Here is a 24,076-nt window from a genome sequence, read left to right on the forward strand (position 1 = left end):
CTTTTTTCGCTCCGCGAAACTGGTGTGGAAGCTTGCATTGACTTTATAAGGTTTTAAAAAAAAACGTAATATTCGCATGAAAAGAATCGCCCCGGTGTGTAAGGACCTTTAGGTGTGACAAACAGCCTTGGTTTTGACAGCTAGCATTGACTTGCATTGGAATATCACAGATTTTCCACATAAAATGATCGATCATTTTTGGAGACTGAGCTCCAAAAATAAATCTTGTGAACAAGGCCTGCAGTATGCACTAGAAAAATGTGCATGACATCACATCACACTGTTTCAACAAACAGAACACAGGCAAATGTTTATCACTACCAAAGAAAGAGTGAGAAACCGCAACCGCATCTAGCTATTATCAATCAACTACATTAACATCATTATCACCGGACAGGAGTGCTCGTGTTCTGCAGGGTAAGACTACAAATAGTAGCAGTTAAAAAATAGACAAACAAATGAATAACCATTTAACGAGCGGTATGGTGCGGTACGAGTTGACCCGTGATTCTGGTGTGTTGAACTCCAAATTGAACCAGATCCCAAGATCCCTTTTGAAGTTACTGACATGATGACATCACATCACATCACATCATAAATACACATCTGCTATCAAAAATATAAATGGCTTCAACTGTTTGTAAACATGCTCATAAATCGAATAAAGAGTGATTCAGGATACACCATAACAAAGTAACCATGTCAACACGTCAGCATCACCGACTTTAAGCTGTGTGTGTTGTGTTTTTGGCATGAAACACAGCCACAGCCTGCATTTGTCAGTGCAGTTTTGGACTTGGGGAAAGAGATGAAAAATGCCCCCTCCAACTGCTCTAGCTACGGGGAATGCGTCCCTGTTTTCCCCCTGTACAGTTCCAGTTCCCAATTCATGTTACGACCCAGGCTAGGGGTCACTAGGTGTAACACAAAATATGGTCTCCCCCCTTCCCTGTCCCCAAACAGCCAGGCCACACATGTTTAAAATCCCAAGAATCAAGGATTTATTTTACATTTAAGATAAAAGCATGAACATAAACCCATAAATAAATAGGACCATAAACTCCTGACTACAAAACAAAACCTGTTCTTTCCTAACATAAAGAAACCAAACATACAAATATGTAAACTAACATAAACTAACAAAAACAGAGAGGTTACCCACCCTACACACCCAAGGCATTACATTATCCAGGACTTTAAACCATGGCAATTCTAAAAACAGGACAAAGTGCTGGTGTTTGGAGGCTGGAACTGTACTGTACAAGGAAAGACAGGGACGCAAGTGGAATCACTGTTAGGTCCCCCAGCAGCAGCGTTTCACCATAGTGTTATTGTAGTATTCCTACTGTTATTGATGTGCAGGCTATTTTTCATTGACTCCTATGGTATGTGATAGGAGTGATAGGAGTGTGACAGGCCATATGGCATTGGACAATCGCTAATTGGGGGGTGGGACTTAGAGAAGGGCTAATTGCCTTGCTCATGGGCACTTGGATGACAGTGATGGATAGATGAGAGGGGAGAACGTTTCTCATCCTCATTCCCCTGACATAATTCCACAGCTGGCAGTGGGTTTCAAAACACAAGTCACAAATATACTATCTATCCCAGACGTGACAACGTCAGTGACTGCTGTCCCTGGTGACGATGACACAGTTTTACATATCGTCTCTGTCGGGTGAAAACCTCATACAGTATGTCCAAAACTGTTACTTTTCAGGATTCAAATTAAATAATGATGCACAGCTTGCGGAGCTAGTTCAGGCAGGCAACTCAAGGCAGCATGCAAACCTGATCAGGTGACCAGTCACATGCTCTCTTCTGTCACCTGTCATTCTGGCTTCTCTCCTGGCTGTGCTGCTGTTGCTGCCTCTCTGCCGTCTCCTCTGCTGTCTGTTGCCTTGCCTCGCTGTCTGCTGCTGACCATCAAGTTTGCAATCCCACCGCCTCCCCGGCATCCACCTGTAGGCTCTGTTTCTAGATTCCCCTTGGGGGTCTTAAGTCATTCCCTGTAATTCTATTTGGTATGTAACATTAATTAAAATGTGCATGCTTACAGGGAATGAATAGATACAGAGCCCTGACGCGAAACTATGCTTCATATACAGTATCTTTGCTCAATTATGCTCAATAAAAATATATTCTAAAATCAATCTAAGAGTTGTCTGACTGAAATAGCAAAAGTAGCAGATCGACAAGCTCAAAACGCTTTGGTTCGCTTTGTGTTTCGAGCTTGCGGAGCTGCTACTTTTGATGCTTCTGTGTGACGCTGTAGTATGATCAAGTAGGGCGTTAATTTACGAAAAAGAACACAAAAAGTTAGGATATGGAGATGAGAGGTTTCTGCCTGACAGCAACGATATGCCCCACGGTGCAGGTACCAGCTGAACAGAATGGTGGTGGACACGGAGGCCGGGCCCTACAAGAACCGCACCGTCCTGTTCCTGGGCTCCAGCAGAGGGACCATCCTCAAGTTCCTCATCATGCCCAACCAGGACAACACTGTCACCAACTCTAACGTCTTCCTGGAGGAGCTGGAGGGCTACAACCCCGACAAGTAAGAAAGAAACAGTATACAACAAGAAATGGGATGCGTTTAGTTAGGTACTTACTTGTTGTGTGGGTGATGGCAGATTTAAGCAGTCACACCTGGCCCGAGCCAAACTAATTAGTGATTCATTTGGGTTTTGACACACCTGTTGTGTGCGTGCAATGCAGATACAGGTTAAATCAGCCATCCCCTCAAACTCAAAAGTAGTGGTGGGAAAAAACGTTCATTTCAGTGAACGAACGATTTCGCTCACGTTCACGGCAATGATTCGTTCAAATGATTCTGTCACGTTCTCCTTCAGTAGCGCTATTTTCTAGTGAAAAACACTATCGCGGGAGTGTTATTATTACGTTGTGCATACAGCACGCCCTCCCGTCCTGGGCACGTGGGGAGGGGATGGCGGGCATGAACGATAGAGTGAACGTAACAGTTTCAGGAAGTGAACGAGCTTGTTCACGTTAACGGCAATGAACTAGTTATTTTGAACGAATCGATCATGAACGACCCATCAAAAGGGAGCCTCTCCACCACTGTGGATTTGCTGGAGGGTTACCTCGACACAGTCAGGTCCATGCAGGATTCAAAAGGGGGGTATATCAAAAGCAGAAAATGGAAACCCCCCCCAGCAAATTGAACACTGGATAGATAGATGTTTATTGTAATCTGAAGACTCACCTCTCCGCTCCACCCATAGCACTTCACCTAAATTAGTTTTTACGACCATGTTCTTCACCTGGTGTCCTATAGTTTCAATGTACAGATTATTATTTTGATAGTATATTGTTTTTAGACTGATGCTATGTCCTTTCTTTACTCATGATCCTAGTTTACTGAGGCACTACGCTGTCTCTCTGCATTTGATGCATGTGTTTACCTTGCTTATTGTAAGTCGCTCTGGATATAAGAGTGTCTGCTAAATGCCTAAATTGTAAATTGTAGAGAGGGCAAGATGGAGCAGATGGAAATGTGCAGTCGATAGGCTCTCTCTTGAGTGTGTGCGGATGGATGATTTATAATATGTGCCGGTGTGTAGTTACTCCCAGCTCAGAGTCCAATTAGTTTGACTCAGGCCAGGTGTGATTGCTTAAATCAGCCACCACACTCACACCACAGTACTATTTGAATTAGACTCTTGTAATTGTGGAGATGCTTGACTGACAACTCAAATCAACAACTAATAACTAATAGAAAATGCAGTATACTTGTCATTTTGAAAAAAAAATTGTCTAAAAAAAAAGAGGAAAAAATGCAGTATACACACAACTAGCCTGGTAAACCCTCCCTCCGGAAATCTCATTTCCATTTGATTCCTGAAATCAAATGGAAATGAGATTTCCGGAGGGAGGGTTTACCAGGCTAACACACAACAGCTAAGCCTAACAAAAGTGTTGAATACTATCTGATATATGATGCGCGGGTCAGGTTTTTTCATAACCCCGCCACGGAGCCCAACCCGTCCCGCAAAACAATATATAAATCAACAAAAAGTTGCCTACCTGGCCTCCCTAGGTTGGCAGAGGGAAGGTAGTGCCCAGGATTACATAGACAATTGGCACTGGGTGTAAAAAATAGGGTTACAAAATCGTGGGATAAAAAAGTTATATAAAAAAAAAATTGCCTACCAACCGGCATTTAACACACTAGCAACATCAAGTCTGTCCATTCAATCGCTTTCGAGAGAGAGAGGGGGGGGGACACGGCCATATAGACAATTGATATTTTTCCTGTCCTTTATAATTGTGTAGGCTACATGAGAGAACATTAAACGATAACGTAGATAGATACAGTGAGTGTCCTACTACAACATTAGACATTCAAATAAATAAAGTTGACATACAGCGGGATATCATTAGAGGCAGCTGTGCATAAATGGAACCAAATGGGTTGGTAACGGTCAGAGTTACAGACCTGTAAGGGTCCATTTGGTTCCTAACTATCAACCATTTAGCTGGGGACCCTCTGGAACCCTGTCAAGAACCCCTGGCTGGGCTCCGGACCCCATAAGGAGAACCTGTGCAGTAGAGTCGCTAGTGATGTTACACATCTAGATAAGGAGAGAAGGTTCATATCCAGATAATATGCAATGTACCTCGGCTATTATTTAGGGGTAACCGTTTTGGTGCTATTCATTCAGGTTCATGCAACTAGGAGCCATAGCAATAAATACAGTACATAGCTCAAATATAAAGAAAGGCCAACCGACCATAATTGGATTAGCGGCTAATATTCTCTATCAGAAGATCTAAACCACTCATAATGAGGCTGAGTACTTAAAGGACAAGATGAGAAAATAATGAATTGATAGAATCTTATTAACCTCAATCTCAATAGTTTAGTGGCTCTCATGAAATTAGCAATCAAACACTCACTTGATTCTGATGATAAACCTTTGTGTTTTTGGATCTGATTGGCAGATTAGGAGGAGATGAGGGCTTGGGTCTTGTTCAAATTAGGTAGGAGCAGTACAGCATCACATAGACAACCTTGGATGTCTAACAGGGTACACGCAATGTACAACACTGTACATATAGAAGACAGGAGGAATGTGTTGCTTATGTTTATGGCTGGCATTAACCACTTTATAACTTGACATCCTTATTTTGGGTGTGTTATTTTCAAGATTTTTACCCAAAAAATGAAATAAATTGCAGATCTATAAATACTAATAGATAGGCTATTTTCGCTATTCATCGTATGACGGTGGCACTGACGAAAAGACAGGAGGCGGAGCTGGAAGTGTCAGAATTGAGGATGCAACGGTTCTCATTAGGAGTGACAAGGATTGACAGGATCAGAAATGACTACTGTACATTAGAGGATACGCCCAGGTTAGAAGGTTCGGGGGATAAAGCAAAGGAGAGGCGAGGTTGAGATGGTTTGGACATGGGCAGTGGAGGGATGAGGGGTACATTAAGAGAAGGATACTGAAGATGTACTGTAGCTGCCAGGCAAGGGGAGAAGAAGACGGCCAAAGAGGAGGTTTGTGGATGCGGTGAGAGAGGGTGGCTGGAGTGACCGAGGAAGACGCAGAGAACAGAAGCAGATTGAAACAGAATGATCCGCTGTGGCGACCCCGATGGGAATTAGAAGAAGAAGACGAAGAAGAAGAAGATTGTATATAGGGCTTAGTAAGTGGTTAAATGTGCCACATTGAAGGCTGACTGCAGGGCGGGTAAAAACTGGAAGCCCTTAAAATAGATGTAAATAGAATGAGTTGTTTATTATCTCCCACCAAGGCTAATTAGAAGCATTTCAAAGCCAGAATTGCTAAACGGTCATCTAAATGGCGCTAATTGTGCCCTGTGATCTGGATGTTCATTCATGCACACACAATACAAACAAGGGATGTTTCCTTAGCCACTTCATGTCTCGGCCTCATGTTTCAGTCCACCTACAATCAAGTCTAATCCTCCATTACACAGCAGGTGGACTGAAACTGTACTGTATGAGGAGTGCAACGTCCCGTGTCACCTTTCCCTTGTCAACTGCAAAACTCTTTCACTCGTTTGTACCTCAACTTATTTGCTGCAAAATGTGGAGCACTGATGCCACGAGAAAGAGAGGTTACAGCTGATTAAGTGGAGGTGTGAACTGACCTGGAGCCAGCATTTGAGGGCTAATTTGGTGTGCTTGGGGAATGGGGAGTGCAGTTAGAGGTGTGTCCCTTTCTGTCAGCAGGCAGTTAGCTAATCAGGAGAGAGAGAGCATGTAGAAATTAGGTCAGGTTTTCTTCCTTTTCTGGTCCTGGCCAGAGACACCCACAGAGACACACACGTACACTGAGGCAGATGTCCTCTGTCTGTAATGCCTGATTTATACTTAGTTTTGTGCATCGCGTTGTGCACAATGCGTCACACTGCGACACATTAGTGAGCTTGTAGATCGGCTACTTTGGGTGCGCCATACCGGCGCGCCACTACACTATGTATAAATCAGGCTTAATGAGTCTCAGGGTATGTAGAGAGAGGCTGTCCCGCTATCACCAGGGTCTTCCTGTAGAGGACAGCACAGATAGAGATCAAATTGGTTTGTGATTGGCTCGCCGCCATAATGAACCAGGAAATGACCCGGGAGAGACACTAATAGGACCCAAGACTTTTCCTATTTTCTCAAGCTGTCTGACCCTTATTGCTTCTCTACATTTAAATTCTCTCTCTCACACACTAACGCACTCTCTTTATACACTGTATATCTCTCTCTCTTATTTTCATTTGGATATTTGCTCCGATTAGCTCTATTTCTCTCTTTCTCTCTTTTTTACTCCCATAAGTAACAACAAACAAATACGTTTATTTTGTATCTTTTTATCCTCTTTCCTTTTCACTTCAACGTCTCCCTCCTCCGCCCTTTCCCTCCTCCCTCATTTGTCTCGTTGGTCCCACGGTGTTGTTGGTTTGTGAGGAATGACTCAGTGCTCGTTCGGTCCCCGGCGGAATGATAGATTGTCCTTAATGACTGCGGTCCCCGCTGTGGCGTTATTACCATAAGCCATCCTAGATACAACCGAGGCATGAGTGCACATGTGCATTAAAAAGTAAAAAAAACATATCGTCTCTGTCGGGTGGAAACCTCATTATGTCCAAAACACTGTTACTTTTCAGGATTCAAATTCAAAAACAGCAAAAGTAGCAGATCTACAAGCTCAAGCTTGCCGATCTGCTACCTTTGATACTTTTGTGTGACGCTGTAGTATGATGAATTGGGCGTTAATTAACGAAAAAACACAAAAAGTTACAATATGGAGATAAGAGGTTTCTGCCCCGACAGCAACGATATACAGTATAAATCCTGTGCTCACGGGCAGGTGCGCGAGCAAGAGCTGTGGTCGCTCCAAGGTGCCAATTAGAAGTGACTTGGTTCCCTTGCTCACTGTGTTTGTGACGGTCACCACTGCCCCTCAGACCTCTACCAGAAACACTGAGTATATTTTAGTGTGACACTCAACTTGGCCTCTTAGTGCTTTTACTGTTACTATGTTTTTATTTATAGGAGTGCTTTGTGTCTGTTGGTGTTTCATCATTGAGGCATGAGGGGACACTACTGATGATGATGATGCATGTAGTGAGGGGGGTCAGAGGTCTAATGAGCTGTCCTGGTCCAGTAATTGCCTAATGCATTTTTCTTCTCTTTTTTGGGGGGGTTTGTGCAAATGTGTGTGTGTGTGTGTGTGTGTGTGTGTGTGTGTGTGTGTGTGTGTGCGTGTGCGTGTGCGTGCGTGTGCGTGTGCGTGTGCGTGTGTGTGTGTGTTCCCAAGGTGTGACGATGACTCTCCTCAGGCCAGACAGCTGTTGTCTCTGACTCTGGACAAGGTGAGCCACTCTCTCCTGCTGGCGTTCCCGTCCTGTATTGTCAGAGTTCCGGTGGCTCGGTGCCAGCTCTACTCCCGATGCATGAAGTAAGTCTACTTCACCATAATACCTGTATGTGCACGACACGCATGACAATCTACAGTGGTGGTTCTCAAACTTTGATATATGATCAAATATAATATATTATATATAACTTATATATATTTGGCCACGGACCCCCATATGAAAATGTTTTGTGCCAGGGACCTCCAGAAGAGAAGATTTGTGTTAAAAAAAAATGTGTTGATATTTTTCAAATATTTTTGAATAGCCAAAATATAAATGGATAAAGTGGTTAAGATGATTGTGATGCTATGTTAACTACTTTTTCTGGGGACCCCCTGGAACCCCCCAATCGACCCCACTCTGAGAACCAATGATCTACAATACATACTACACACACGCGTGCACCGCATGCACACACGTACAGATTTGAGTCTTAACTCTCTTACTGCCAAAGACGACTTATGACGAGACATCGTCATAACGCACTGGCTGCCAAGAACGACTTATGACGACTTTTTGAAGAAGAAAAAACGTTTTTTCTTTCTTTTTTTTTAGAAAAACGTTCAGAACCCAAGATATCGTGATCCGAAGATTTGCTGCTCCATTCACTTCTTGGTTAACTTATTACTTAAAAAGGCTGTATCTGTGTAGTTTTTTTTTTACTATGTATTTTTGGCCAAGACATGCTATTTTCAAAGGCGTATAAAAGCGAACGCTGACATTCTGTGACTACTTCAAAAGGTAAGAAAAATCAAAAAATCGCTGGCAGTGGGTGCACGCAGCCAGAAATAAGTCTGGCAGTGAGAGCGTTAATGCCTCGCGGCGTTCCCTCATTACATCCTAGTGACACGCTAAAACCTGATTTGTTCTAGTCTGCACATCATGTCTCGCACCGAAAATAGTTGATGTATAAGCTCACGATGCATTGCAGCCGCGATGCGCTGTGAGCTTGTAGATTGGCTATTTTTGGTGCGAGACACTGTATAAATAAATAAAGTATACATGCAGGCATAACACAACCTAACGCACACCAGCACACATCGCCGCTGCTGTCAAATCAGGCATGCAGTGTGCTGCTCAGTGAACCTGGTGAATCACATACCCGTGTGATTCACAACACATTGCCCGGCGTACTGTTATGCCTACTGTATGCTCTGGTTTTTGCCCGGCAGCACAAAGTGAGCTTTGCCTAAGTGTGGTTGCATGTGAGTAAGATTCAGTGTCCTGTAATGGCAGGAGTTCTTCCTCATGCATCATTTTTGTTTTTTCGCTGTGTGGGTTTTCAGTCGCTCAGCGCCATTTGTCCGTTTTGTTTAGTTCAGCACGGTCGGCCTTGTTTAACATTAGTCATTTGTGTGCATTTAAGGTGATAAGTGAGGTTTTTCTGCTTGGGTGTTTCTCTGTAGAAACTGCCTATCCTCCAGGGACCCTTACTGTGGCTGGACCAGAGGTAGCACCTGCTCTTTCCTGAGGCCAGGCACCAGGTGAGACACCTCTCTATCAGGCATCACTCCGACTTGCACTCCGTCTACTCCAGTTAACATACTATCGACCCTCTTTTTTGGCCTATAGCCTTCCCTCAGGCTGTCTAGCAAATTGACTCCCTGTCTGGATTTGTCTTCATCTCCATCTTTGGCCTCCTCCTGAACCCTGTGCTAGTACTTCGTTTTTTTTGTCTTTTGCCTTTTGTTTTGCATCTTTTTCTTTTCATTTTCTTTCGGCTTCAGTTTTGCATGTGTGACTTAATTTCCTCCCTGTTGTTTGTTGTTTCTTGCTTCGCCCACGATTTTTCCATTCACACCTGTTAGTTTGCTGGCCAGTGCTTGGGCGTCCCAGGCATCTAGTTGTTTTTCATAAAGCACACCTGCATTGCTGGACCACCCGGGGAGTAATCCAATCTGGAGAGCCTCAGTGGTAACAGTAAATGTGAGCAACTCAGACTCACATCTGTGTCCTCCACACAAAGCTACCCCTGGTGACTCTTAACTATCCGGTCTAATAGTCCGCTCTTTGTGTGCAATTATCAATTCAGGATGTCTGCCGTTGCTGTTGAACAATGCTACATTATTTCACTTGTAGCTTGCTATCCTGCTGCGGTCCTAAATCACAGTCTCCGTCCTGTCTGTTTGCGTGTGTTTGTGTGTGTGCGACATGCGTGTGTGTGTGTGTGTGTGTGTGTGTGTGTGTGTGTGTGTGTGTGTGTGTGTGTGTGTGTGTGTGTGTGTGTGTGTGTGTGTGTGTGTGTGTGTGTGTGTGTGTGTGTGTGTGCGTGCGTGCGTGCGTGCGTGCGTGCGTGCGTGCGTGCGTGCGTGCGTGCGTGCGTGCGTGCGTGCGTGCGTGCGTGCGTGCGTGCGTGCGTGGGTGGGTGCGTGTGTAAGTGAGTGTGCACGTTTGCAAAGTGTGTGTATGCATGTGTTGTTGTTTTGTCCTTGTCCTGCGTTATCTTCCCTGCTGCTAAAGCCTGGCTAAGCATCTCAGCAGCTCACCTCTAGCTGTCTTCTCACTGCCTCCCTGCCAGTGAAATCAAATCATTCCTTAGTCAGGCTGCTTATTGAATCAGGCGTTCAAACACAGGTATAGCACCAAGCAGAACAGACAACACAGGCCTTAAAGACCACCGCAGGCTGTCTGCTTATACTGTTAAAGGCCTGTGTGCTGGTCTTGATTTGATTTACCAAGGGCGGTCAACTCGGCAATCGATTTTGCATCGAGTCGCTGTGGATTTCCACTTTGTGGAATAATGTGGCCACCGTTTGCCATCGGACTCCGGAGGAGATCATGTAAGGATTCAGCGGTAGTTTTGCAGAACTTCGGACTGTAATTTAAGTGTTATTGGAGGAACAGTGACTGTTTATCACCTTTATTACTGCAGTCGTTCTGTTTTCTCATCTTGTTTTATTGGAGGCAAAGGTGGATGTGTTTTTTTATTACTGCAGGTATCTACGGGTCTGTTTACTCTGCGTACATTTTCTTCACAGTTATTAACTGTTAAACAGGGACATGGAGTTGTAGAGGCAGCTTCGTCTCATTTTGCTTCCTCTAATTAACAATGCTGTTATTGCTAACTGTATGTTCGTTACAGTATGTATGTCACGCAACAGCTCACATGTGCACACACGTGGACAAATGCATCTTTAACATTCCCCAGATTTAGTGTCCTGCAGCCACAGAACCACTTCATCACAGATATTAAAGTTTACTGGGATGAAAACGACTGTACATGTGCAATAATTATCCAACAGCACAAGTGCATACAAATAAAAACGGCCCGGAGTCCTTGAAAGGCAGCCAGCTGGAAACAAAACATTATTCTTTACTGAGACCACAACTACTGCTGTAGATTCACAGCGCTGTCCAGCACATTTCTCACAAGCCATTATGAGGGTTTCGGGTGGTTTGTTGTCTGGACCGTTAGCTAATTGCAGAACGCTGACGCTGTAGCATCTGAAGGCCTGTCCCACTGAGCCTGTCACAGCAGCCATGGGCCATTCTTACCCTCTTAAAAAAATAATATATATATGCTACATCAAAGGCCACATCATTTGTGGGCTTTTCTAACCACTTGAAGCACTAATGTTTTCTTGTATTCCGTTGTATACACCAGGAATCCCTGGTGGTTCCTTAGACAATTGAATTTCTTTCTCTGGTTTTGATTTTTAACTTTGTTCTTAACTCCTCAGACCAAAGTAAATGTTACATTTGCTTTACATGTTGGCCTACTTTTGAACCTGGACCTACATCTGAACCTGTCTGAATTCATATTCTTGTGTCTCCACCAGTTAGTAGATATTCATATCTAGGGAGGCCGACGGCTGAATATTCACTGCCAATTTTTTATGTAAAATTAAAAACAGTGACAGTGAGAATGTAAAAAAAAGGCAGTTTTTTATTTAGCATATTTAAGCTTATCTTAAAAGGTTCTTAACGGCACAATCAACACTCAAATCATGAGAAGGATGCATGTCTGAAGAACCCCTCTCTGGTACTACTTACAACCCTGTTTGTTATACGAGTACAATTACATCACTCCACCAAGGCCAAGAAATGAAATGCTCATTTGATATATCACCCTCTAACATTATGTGCATGCATGCACAGTACGCACGCGCGCACGCACACGCACACACACACACACACACACACACACACACACACACACACACACACACACACACAGGTCAACAGTAACTTGTGCTGTTTGTGGTGACATGAGAGATGACTAAAGGTGGGTTAGTGTTTTCCCTAGTCTCCAGAGCACCTGGTCTCTACATTCATTTCCTCTCTGGTTCTTCACTTCGTCATATGTTTTTATCAGCCGTTCCACTTTCCCATGGTTTCCTCTTACCCAAGTGGGAAATGAGTTGTTAAGGCACAGGGATAAAGATGGAGACTTACTTTCAGAGATCAGGGTGTATCTGAACTCTTCTGTGAACCTATAGTGAGTCGCAGTGTGTCTCAATAAGTGAAGCAGGGCCCAAAAGTGGGTCAAAAGATGACTTAACAGGGTTGTGGACTGAAGAATATTTAATTATAGTGATGCCCGGGTCCGCTATTTTCTTTTACACTCTCCCACTCGCATTTTTTAATTATTTCAACCACACCCACCCCACTCACTTCAGCGCATCCATTTTCACAACCCAACCCGACCCGCCGTCATTAAAGACAGCTTCAGTATTTAGAATGGGGGGGTTGAAGGAAGGGAGGAATACATACACAGAGGAGAGTGTGAGAGAGCATGGGGAGAGAGCACTAATGGTATGAGCGTGGTGCTGTAACACATGCACACGCACACACACACACACACACACACACACACACACACACACACACACATACACACACACACACAGACACACACACACACACACACACACACACACACACACACACACACACACACACACACTGTACACACGCACGCTCACACACGCTGGGTCTGTTCTAGTCTGTCCTGCGGTAAGACGGGAGAAAACCTCACATATTCTCAATCACTTTGTTACGGTACCGCCCTCGTTTTATTCATTCACAGCGAATTCTATGCTGTCTTATGTGTGTGTGTGTGTGCGCGTGTGCGTGCGTGTGCGTGCGTGCGTGTGTGTGGACTGTGGCTGTACTGTATAGTGTTGAACCATGTCTTTATCTTTGTTTAACCTTCCACCCTCCCACTCTCTCACTGAACTCCCTTCACTTTCTTTTTGCACTCTCGGTTGTGTTATCTTCAACTAAAATGATTTTATTATTACTTTATAGCCTGTTAATATGTAATATTGAACCCACCCGAACCGCCCGTACGTACCCACAGCTAATGAGTCAACCACTATTCACCACTATTGAGTGATTTAATGTATTGGTTCTTGATTTCATGGTTGTGGGCACATTTGGGTCCCAGACAGTACAAAACCAGTTTAGAACCATGCTTTAGAGAATGAACAATTAACGTAACTCTTCAAGACTCCACCTCACCCCCTAGCACTCCTCTTTCCCTTTTTGATAGATGCTAGTTATACTGTGCACTGTGCAGATATATTTTGGGAACTTGTTCTTTGTTTTTTGTGTTTGTTTGACCAATGCTAATTATGTTCGAGATAACATGTTTTTTTTAGGGGGTTTACCCCTTTTTTCTCCCCAATTCAGTCGTTATGCCAATTGATTCCCCCCCACACACATTTCGGTGTTGTCACTGCTGTTGTATCCTACTCACCTACCAGTGAGGAACCCCCACCGGGAGGACGTAGAGCCTTCGTCCTACTCCTCCCGCCCAACACTCCCTGCTAAGGGACCAGTCGAAATTTACATAAGGGGGGGCATGGAGGAAAATAGGGGAGGGTCATGCCTTTCTAATTTTGGTCCAAGGGAGGGTCAGCTAATTTGACTTTGAATCCAAGGGAGGGTCATGCAATTTTGAATTGATAAAATAGTCCGTTTTTTATATACCTTTTTAGTACAGCAGAACAGTGGTCAATGACCCCTCTCCATTTCAAAGGATACAAAGAATTCAAATCAAGTAACACCTTGTCTATTTAGAATCAATGACGGTCGTTAACAAGCCATCAACGCACAGCGAGTGTGAACGACCCAGTCAAATCTATTCAGCGTCTTAACGATGGTGGTTGAACAATTAAGCAAAACTTCAACAGGCGTTATTGGAGAGATGCATTATAAATAGGCCTACTATAACTGGATATTCATAATCATTTGAAGTAATTCTGTGCATGTGATTAATGTGGATCTATATGGACAGTTGTGTATAGATGCCTAGCTCCACAAGTAAAACCAGAAGCATCAGGCCATAATTGATAGCCTAATTTGTTTTATGTAGGCAACAGTGTAGTTGTAGTTGATAATTAAAAGGGCAGAGTGACAAAAGTTTTAAACTACTGGTTACCAAATATTCAACTTTCTTCAATCTGACCAGGATTCAATGGGTTTCCCACATGTAAGATGAGAACACTATCCATTCTACTACCACTACTACAGATACACTGTGCATTTAGCAAGACTGACTACACTACATCAATGTTCTAATCAATGTGGAAAGCAAAACATTGGACATATCAGTTTTAAATGTATTGTTGAATTTGATGGGGAGGGTTAGGGGTGTCAAGAATTTCACAATACGATACATGATGTTGGGCATGATATCGATATGATATATTATTAATGTTCTTTTCTCATGTATCATCAACATTGGCCATCATCTTATAAATAACGTTATAAAGCAAGTTAGAAACAATTACAAAGTGCTTTGTACACACAAATAAATACATTTGTGCAAGCTTAATGGAGAAGTGAAGTTCTCACTAACTATAAACCCATTGTTTCAGAGGACAGATAGACACTGATATAACAAATATAATATAATATAAGACTGCATAACTATAAATTCCACAAACCTCATATTTTTGTCATCTGGACTTTACCAACCAAGTGCAGCCTAGTTATTTCCAACAGCTAGAAAAAATCTATAATACCAGATACAGTATAATACAATCTTAGATTAGATGTAGGCCTATTTGAGAGTGCAGATGCATGTCACATTAACGAGCGTCAACGAGCATCAGCTGACACACAACACCTCCCCTCTGCAGTGCTTTAAACTGAAAGTGACTGACTGAAGTCTGTTTCATTTCTCTCCAAAATACCTTGAATATGATGGAGGACATGATTAATAATTACTATGATTATGATAAGCTTTACATTTCATATCATACAGTAAAAACTCCTAACTTTCACTGGCAAAAAAAAAGAAAGTGTTTTTTTTGTATTAAAAAAACAATTAAAAAAATATTACGATACAGTATGACATCATGACAATACCTATCATCACATTTTAATACCACGATAGGCTATATCGTGACACAATATATCGTGACACTTCTAGGCGGGGAGGGTTACTCTTTTTTTTGTAATCACTTGGGGAGGGTCATTGATATTTATTTTTTGTCAAAGGGAGGGTCATGGCATTTTAGATCAGGGCACATACATTTCCTCCATGCCCCCCCTTATGTAAATTTCGACTGGTCCCTAACACTTTACCACTGCGCCACCCGAGCGCCACCCGAGCGCCACCCGAGCGCCCAAGATAACAGACAGATAATAGGTTTGATGTTTACCTGGTAGCCTAGTTTCTTTGAAGCAAGAAGTTTTTCAACAAGTAATGTTTTGACTATAAGTGTCATGTCATTTACTCTGATCTCTCACTTGTAAGTCACTTTTGACAAGAGTAAGTGCTTTCATTTAATAATGTAATGATTTGGTTTGGTGATAGCAAATCCTGTGTAGAAATGGACCCAAATGTTAACACTGAAGATTTTACAGTGTTGACAACTTTTAACTCACATATGCACAATGATGATAACATAACATAAATAAATCCCTTTGTTTAACATAAATGGCGTTCTTTTGCTTTAATAATATTTTATTGGGAAAACATAACCAATTTAGGCATTTAGCAGACTCTTAATCCAGAGCGATTTTCAGTAAGCAAGGAAAACACGAGGTAATACATCACAAGCATAGCAATAGTAATCCAGTAATCTAAGATCATAGGTAAACCAAGAACCTATCATCAGTCTAAACAGTATAATATTTAAAAAATCTATAATCTATACATTGAAACTATACACACTATGGAATGCCAGGTCTACAACTGAATCTGACATCTGTCTACATAACAACACACCAACAATGCATGGTCAGACATACAGTGGCATCTTGCGTCACTTGTAGCACTTGGCTCTGTAACTCTGAGATAGCTATCCTTAGTTTATCAGAGTGTGTCTATGCTGTGGTGACGTTGGCCATGTGACCTGTGTGCTGCCTCTGTTTCATGGCTGTGTCTCCTCTCCTTCACAGGCTGCCGTTCGAGCAAGACGTTGAACAGGGAAACGTGGCCCATTTGGGTGACTGCGATGGTAAGAAAAGTGTTCCTCTGTCTGTGTGTGTGTGTGTGTGTGTGTGTGTGTGTGTGTGTGTGTGTGTGTGTGTGTGTGTGTGTGTGTGTGCGCGTGATCATGTCCATATACCAATACATTCGTATGTAGCTCGTACTGTAGCTCTCCTGTCCTACAAGGGCTACTTAAGCCTGATTTGTACTTAGTTGCGCACACAGGCACAATCCTTAAATCAGCCTTTACATTACTTTGTTCTCTGTCATCATCGTGGTAAACAACAGTAACACAGGATGGGCCTGGTTGTCTCAAGTCATCTTAACACTATATATACCATGGATATTCACACAAGTAAACACAGGCACAAGTCCCATACCAGCTCAGTGTTCTGTAGAAGCTCTCTTCTCTTAAGAGTAAACAGTATTATACAGCATGCAGAAGGCCTGGCGGCATAATCTCATCTCAGATTGTCTCAGAACGGGGTGAGTAAATCCCCATGTATGTTTTGGTTAACGTTGTTCTGCTCGCTGTTTACCCATACCTTCGGCCATGTTCGGAGGCTCTTAGTGTGTGTGTGCCGTCTTAGCTTCAGCCTGGGTGACCTTTCGTTGCTTATACTTTTGGATAATTAGATTTAGCTCCGGTTTATATACTTCCCCTTGATGTATTTTTTCCTCCCTCCCTGTCATTATGAAAATAGCAGTCACACGTTCTGAAGCGCAATCTTTGGTCTCAATACACAACACAGCGGTACCGGCTAGTCCCGTGGCGCCCCTCTCTTTGATCTGAGCACTAATTCCAATGAGGCATTTGTGCAAATTAATCCTATGCCTGTGCAAGTTCCCTGAGTTCATGTGCCACGCACCCCAAGAAAACACACTGATAAATATTGCATAGCCACATGCGCCCTGCACCACTCTAATCCCCTTTCCAGACACTAGTCCGTTTGAAGCTGACCTTGCACAACGTCTCCACTTTTTTTTAATAAAGCTGCTTGTTTGTTCCCATCAATGTGTTCTCGGAGGGGCCGTTCCTCATTAGTGTTGCCATGTCCGCTTATTATAAGCGACTTTGGGCTTCTTTTTCTCTTAAGTTGCTTGTAAATATTGGTAGTTTGCGTGTTGCGGTTGTTGGGGCTTGTATCGAAAGTGTAGTTGCTTATTTGGGCTTGCTTCCAAATGTTTGTATTATTATTTAAACAAGTGGTTCTCAAATATTTTCATGTCATGGACACTCAACTTAATGTAGTCGTCCCTAACCCCCATCTGAAAATGTTTTGTGTTAGGGAGCCCCGTACCAGATTTGTGTTGTTAGAATGTTTAAAAAATCTTCCAAATATTCCACATTATACGATGTATACAGTATATAGATTTAGAGTGCTCATGTGGCCTATAGTCACTTCTTTTGGGCTTGTTTTCCTAGACCTGATTGTGAAATTGTGAAATAGATGTAGTGAAATAGACCTGACACACTGTAATGCAAAACTTGAGTGTCTTGAAAGGCCTAGCTAGACTGTCCTTGAATCTACTGTTGCTGAAAATTCTATTGGGTAATTGAAATTCCAATGCCGAGGAGTACACAGTGCAGCAAGCTCTGATGTACAGGCAGCTTGCAATGAATGCTACATGTCAGATTATTGTATATCTGTAAACACTTGGATATTTGTACTCGTTAATTGGATGCCATGCCTGATCTGTGATCCTCTTCTTGTTCTGCACTTGTCAGAAATTGACCCTTTGGGTGTTCAAATTGAATAAAACCTCTAATAATTCTGCTAGGGCCACTTTCCATCCAAATCTATACTCTAGATGTTCACTTGCAGTATGAACCATAGCTTCCCTATTCTAGGCGTGTTAAATTATAGAAATATAGAATCATCTGGAAAAAATAAATGAACATAGGCAATAGATGAAACAATAGATTTTAAGTCAATACTTAAGCTCACAACACGTCTCAATGCAATGCATTGTGAGCTTGTAGATCTGCTATATTTGCAGTTTACTTACAACAAAGTACCTATTTAGGGTTTAAGCGGTTAAATCAGTCACCAATATCAGTTTTTTTTAAAAACAGCGCCTCTTAAATGTTAACACCTCAGTTATTAAGGTGATGAAACAAACAGCATAATGCTGTCATGGTCGCTGACCTGCTTGGCTCTGGGTTTCACCAGCGTGGTCCTTCATGGTGTCTTTGAGGACGTGGAGGCCAGGAACTCATCTTAGTAAATGTCCTCACAGTGAGACTCTGATCCTGACATGAGTTGCATGCGCTGGGGCCAGTGGTGGATAGTAACTAATTACATTTACTCAAGTACTGTACTTTTACTTTACTGGAGTATTTCCAATATTCAATACTTGTACTTCTATACTCCACTACATCTCAGAGGCAAACATTGTACTTTTTATCCACTACAATTATTCGAAAACTTTAGTTACTTTGTTGATTTTGATTATTATTACAAAACCACTTCAGCACTAGATATATACTTTGGCAATTTGAAAATAGCCGATCTACAAACTCACAACGTGTCGCTTAGCGCTTTGCGACGCTTTGTGAGCCTGTAGATCTGCTATTTTCAAAGGATTTTTACACATTTTATACATTTAAAAACTTGTGAAATGGGACCTTCCGCATAATGAGCACTTTTACTTCTGGTACTTTAAGTATATTTCGATGCCACTACTTTTGTACTTTTACTCGAGTACATTTTGGAATACCGAACATTAATTGTAACAGACTATTTCTACTATAGGGTATTGATACTTTTACTTGAGTAAAACATGTGTGTACTTGTTCCATCACATGCTGACATGCTGGGTGTCGCTGACAGTGGTATGCTGTGTTGTCGCCATAGATGAACCATCTCCGCTGTGGCGTCTATGTTGGCACGCCAGCAGCATGGGCGCATCTGTCTGTTCAGCTGCCAAAAGCGCTTACCCAACACCGTGTCTCAGATGTAGTGATGAGTTATATATCTGAGACCGCCACCGGGCTCTTTATGTTTTCATCATAATCTCTGTTTTCTACAGAGGCCTCTCTTTCTATCTGATATTGATTCCCTTTACGTTTTTTCATGGACCTGCTTTCTGCTGCTGCTACCGTTCTGTCTCCCCGTATAAGACGAGGAGTCTTTCTTTTGCCCATCTGGAAACTTGAAAGGCAGTCAGAGGAAAATGAGAGCTGCAGCTTTAAGACGCCGTGGTTGTGACAGATCTGTCACTGACATGTTTGCACTTTGAACACTTCTCTCCTGTCACATCACTCAACACAAGTTCAGCTCAGGATTCGTTTGCTCTCTGTTGTTCTCTGTCGTTGTACAGTGCACTGACTACAGTACAATACACTGCACTGTATGTCTGATGGTTTATCAGCATTTCTGCCCCTGTCTCTGCTTCTTTCCTCTCTTTGCATGACTTCCTGTGTCACATATGTAAATGTGACACACACACACACCTGCACAAAAACCATACAGTGCGTGTCAGGATTTTGCTCACACACACACACACACGCACACACACGGGCGCACACACACACTCCACAGGGTATTTTAGATGGGGGGGAATAGACAGAAGACTTTTGGTTGTTGAATTTTTCATATCTCGGCAACAGGCACATTGCACCTGTCTGTCTGTATGTATCTTGACACATCAGATGAGAGAGGAAGATGTGGTCTGCTCTCTGCATGTCTTTGGGGACAGTCTGCAGTAGTACAATCTCTATCCCTGCTATCTCCATTCTCATTGGCTTCTCAGAGTGCCTCCATGCAGTGGTGGAAAGTAGCTAAATATTTACTCAAGTGCAGTACTTAAGTACAATTTGGGGGAATTCTTCACTTCAGTGGAGTACAATGTTCTGTACTTTTACTTCTACTCCACTACATCTCAGAGGCAAATATTGTACTTCTTACTCCACTGCAATTATTTGAAAACTTTAGTTACTAGTTACCGCTTCAGCCCTATATAGACTTTGGCTATTTGAAAATAGCCGATAACTGCAACATGAAGTGGAAGATTTCGGCATAAGAAGTACTTTTACGTTTGGTACTTTAACTACATTTTGATGCCAATACTTTTGTATTTTTACTCAAGTAAATTCTGAATACCAGACTTGTACTTGTAACAGTAGAGTATTTATGCATTGCGCTATTGATACTTTTATTCATGTGAGTACTTTTTCCACCACTGCTCCTGAGTGCCTCCGTGTCAAACTTTACCACACAGACTGTCGAAGTTCCTCCTCACAGCGAAGGGTGACGGTTAGGTTAGGTACACTTTTTTTCCCTTGCTTTTTTGGGGGGACGGGGGGACGGTGAAACCTATTTTTGAATTATAATTCTGGCCTTGCATGCTGTTGAGTAATAAATAAATAAAAAACAGTGCAGTCTGGGGCCAAAAGTCTCAGCTGTACTTTTCAACCTTGGTGCCTAGCTAGCTCTGCCTGTTTGCCTTCCCCTCTCTATGCAGTCGCATGCAGCCCTGCTCTCTAGTAGTGATGTGTCGTTCATGATCGATTCGTTCAAAAGAACTAGTTCATTTGCCACGAACGTGAACGAGCTCGTTCACTTTCTGAAACTGTTACGTTCACGCGCGCCGTAAAAAAAAACGCTCCTGCGATGGTGTTTTACACACATTATAAAGCATACATTAACCACTTTAGCCCTATTTCATACCTAGGCTATTTGAAAATAGCAGATCTACACGCATTGTGAGCTTGTAGATCGGCTATTTTCAAATATGTTAGCACTTTTACTTTTGGTACTATGTATATTTTGATGCCAATACTTTTGTACTTTTACTCGAGTAAATTTTTAACGCTAGAAAATAGCGTTACTGAACGAATCATTTGAACGAATCATTTGAACGAATCATTTGAACGAATCATTTGAACGAATCATTTGAACGAATCATTGCCGTGAACGTGAACGAAATCGTTCGTTCACTGAAATGAACTTTTTTTTCCACCACTACTCTCTAGTCTAGTCTATACTACAACAGTTCCTCCCTGTCAGCGGGCCTCAAAGGGAAATAGATGGACGGCCTTGCCTGGAGGCCCTGCTAACTGCCTCCCCTTCTCTTTAGCCGGGGGAGAAGTAGTCGCTGGAAGGGGGAATCGATTTCCATCTCTCCTCTAGGCTTGATGGCAGTCAGATAGATAACCAAGGGTGAATCTATAAAGTGGGAATGGATGGTATACTGTGGTGGCAGGGGTGAGGCGAGGTTGGGTGAATCAGATCGGGGCTATAGGGTGTGTGTGTGTGTGTGTGTGTGTGTGTGTGTGTGTGTGTGTGTGTGTGTGTGTGTGTGTGTGTGTGTGTGTGTGTGTGTGTGTGTGTGTGTGTGTGTGTGTGTGTGTGTGTGTGTGTGTGTGTGTGTGTGTGGGGGCGGGTTGGAGCAGAGAGAAATAGAATGAGGGAGAGCAGCATTAAGAGGTCATAAGAGGAGAGGAACGGGGGTGACGATATAAAAGGGTGGAAGGGATCAGGAATGAGGTATGGGGGTGGAATGAATCACGATAGGAGTGAAATGATGGGAAGAGGTGATGTCTAGAGAAGGTGGTGGGGTGTTGAGGGAGGCAGAGGAGGAGGAGGGGGAGGGGAGTTGAAAAGTAAGATGTGAAGTGGTGGAAAAAGTACTCAAATGTAAAAGTATCAATACTGCAATGTAGAAGTACTCTGTTACAAGTAAAAGTCCGGAATTCAAAATTTACTTGAGTAAAAGTACGAAAGTATTGGTATCCAAATGGACTTTGAAAATAGCCGATCTACAAGCTGACGCGTTGTGAGCTTGTAGATCGGCGCGTTGTCAGCTTGTAGATCGGCTATTTTCAAATAGCGAAGGTATAAAATAGGGCTAAAGTGTTAAATGTGGTTTTTTTATGTTTATTTGCTTCAGTAATTACTGTATTACTTGTGAGTATGCAAAAAAAATGTTTTTTATAATATAATAATTTATATCTGCAGTATAACTAAATCTTTCTAATAATTGTAGTGGAGTAAAAGTACAATATTTGCCTCTGAGATGTAGTGGAGTAGAAGTAAAAGTATTGAAAATGGTAAATAGTAAATACTCCAGTAAAGTAAAAAACATCCTCAAAAGTGTACTTAAGTACAGTACTTGAGTAAATGTACTTAGTTACTTTACACCACTGAAGACGCGTTCCAGGCCAGTATCCCCCCATGGTCCCAGACGAGGGCGATCTGTGATACACAGACAGAGAAGGCGGCTGGCGTCTCCTGTGTCTCACAGACCTGTCACTGATTCCTTTTGATTAGGCCTGTACCCACAGACTGAAACCCTGCCTGGGTGATGCGGGCTGTCAGAAACCGATCCTGTACCTTCAGCCTCCCCTCCGGAGGGTCCTCACGGGTCCATTTCTTTACACTCCGAGAGTTAAATTGACGCTCGGTATTTCACTGTGCAATCACTTTGTCACAGCGAGGCTCCCCTCGCCTCATTTATATGCCTTATATAGCCTGGAGACTTGACACAGTGATGCCTACCCATGTTCCCTGTAATTATTTTGGTTACAAGACACAAATTGTTGCCGAAATCTCCTTGACGCCCCAAATACCCCGAATTAATCATTTATACAGAATATTGAAATAAATACTGACTAACACGCGTGGAACATTTTTGTTGTAATAGGCTTTGCACTGAATATACTTGACTGATGCTCTAAAATCTCATCAGCCCACATCCGTCCCATATATTTTTGTATCCGTCATAAGGGTCTCTCTTTTTTTTTTTTTTTTTTTTTGACTAATAGTAGATCCTTTGAAGCTCTTACGTCACCATGCTGCTTTTGTTTCTCTGGAGGAAGATGAATGCATCCCATTAAAATAGGATCTGTGTCATTTTTGATTTTAGCAAATAGCAAAATATTTTTTTCAGAAAACTCCTAGGATTTAGAACAGTGGTTTACAACAGTGGTTCTCAAAAATAGTACAAGCACTTTGTGCCGCACTGCAAGCTTGTACATCTGCTATTTTTGAAACTTTTATAATTTTGGTTGAATTTTTTTTTTCCACAAATCTTCACTTCTGGGGGTCCCTGGCAGATGGGGGGGGGGTCTGCGGCGAAATACATTCGCAATTTGGGGGTCCTTGGCACAAAAAAGTTTGGGAACTACTGATTTAGAAGGCATTTGTAGAATCATCAGGTCTTAATGGGTTAATAAGAAAGCCACAGCATGAAAACAATGTGCAGTGTTTGGGGCCGGCTAATATGTAGGCCTGTAGAGTCGAGGCAAGTGTAACGATGGTGGTTTATGCCTCAGTCTCAGTTGTCCAAAACACTTCCCTTGTGTTCACACTGTGTTATCGTTCTCTGGGCTCCCATCAAACGTCAGTATTTCAAGACACATCGCTCTTTTTCGTTGATCAAAGCAGGTTTTAGACAGCATGACCTGGGGTGAGGGAGGTCATTTGGCTAGAAGAGATGTGTGTGTTTGTGTAAGACTGAAAAAGGAGATGGAGAGAGAAAGTGTGTGTGTGTGTGTGTGTGTGTGTGTGTGTGTGTGCGTGCGTGCGTGCGTGCGTGCGTGCGTGCGTGCGTGCGTGCGTGCGTGCGTGCGTGCGTGCGTGCGTGCGTGCGTGCGTGCGTGTGTGTCACTCTGCAACCCTGAGTCTGAGAAAATGCATTCTGTTCAAGTCATTAGTACATTCTAAGTATTTAGCAGACTTCTCCCAGAGCATGGCTCAATCACCAAACTATGACTTATTGTGGATCTAAATACATAATGGTATTGACAGAACACACTGTGCTGACGGGGGAAAAACGATA

At 42.7% G+C, this 24,076-nt stretch overlaps 1 protein-coding gene across 3 annotated transcripts in view; it reads left to right on the top strand.

Moving 5' to 3' along the window:
• sema6bb (sema domain, transmembrane domain (TM), and cytoplasmic domain, (semaphorin) 6Bb) overlaps positions 1-24,076 on the top strand; it is a 187,653-nt gene that overhangs the window by 139,312 nt on the left and 24,265 nt on the right. For all 3 annotated transcript variants that reach the window (XM_080431393.1, XM_080431392.1, XM_080431394.1), the window contains exons 13-16: positions 2,378-2,557; positions 7,806-7,946; positions 9,312-9,389; positions 16,261-16,319. In XM_080431393.1, coding sequence (XP_080287519.1) covers positions 2,378-2,557; positions 7,806-7,946; positions 9,312-9,389; positions 16,261-16,319 — 458 coding nt within the window. The remainder of the gene's footprint in view (positions 1-2,377; positions 2,558-7,805; positions 7,947-9,311; positions 9,390-16,260; positions 16,320-24,076) is intronic.

The sequence above is a fragment of the Gymnoscopelus braueri genome (genome assembly GCF_963280865.1).
Source record: "Gymnoscopelus braueri genome assembly, chromosome: 6".
Taxonomy (NCBI): domain Eukaryota; kingdom Metazoa; phylum Chordata; class Actinopteri; order Myctophiformes; family Myctophidae; genus Gymnoscopelus; species Gymnoscopelus braueri.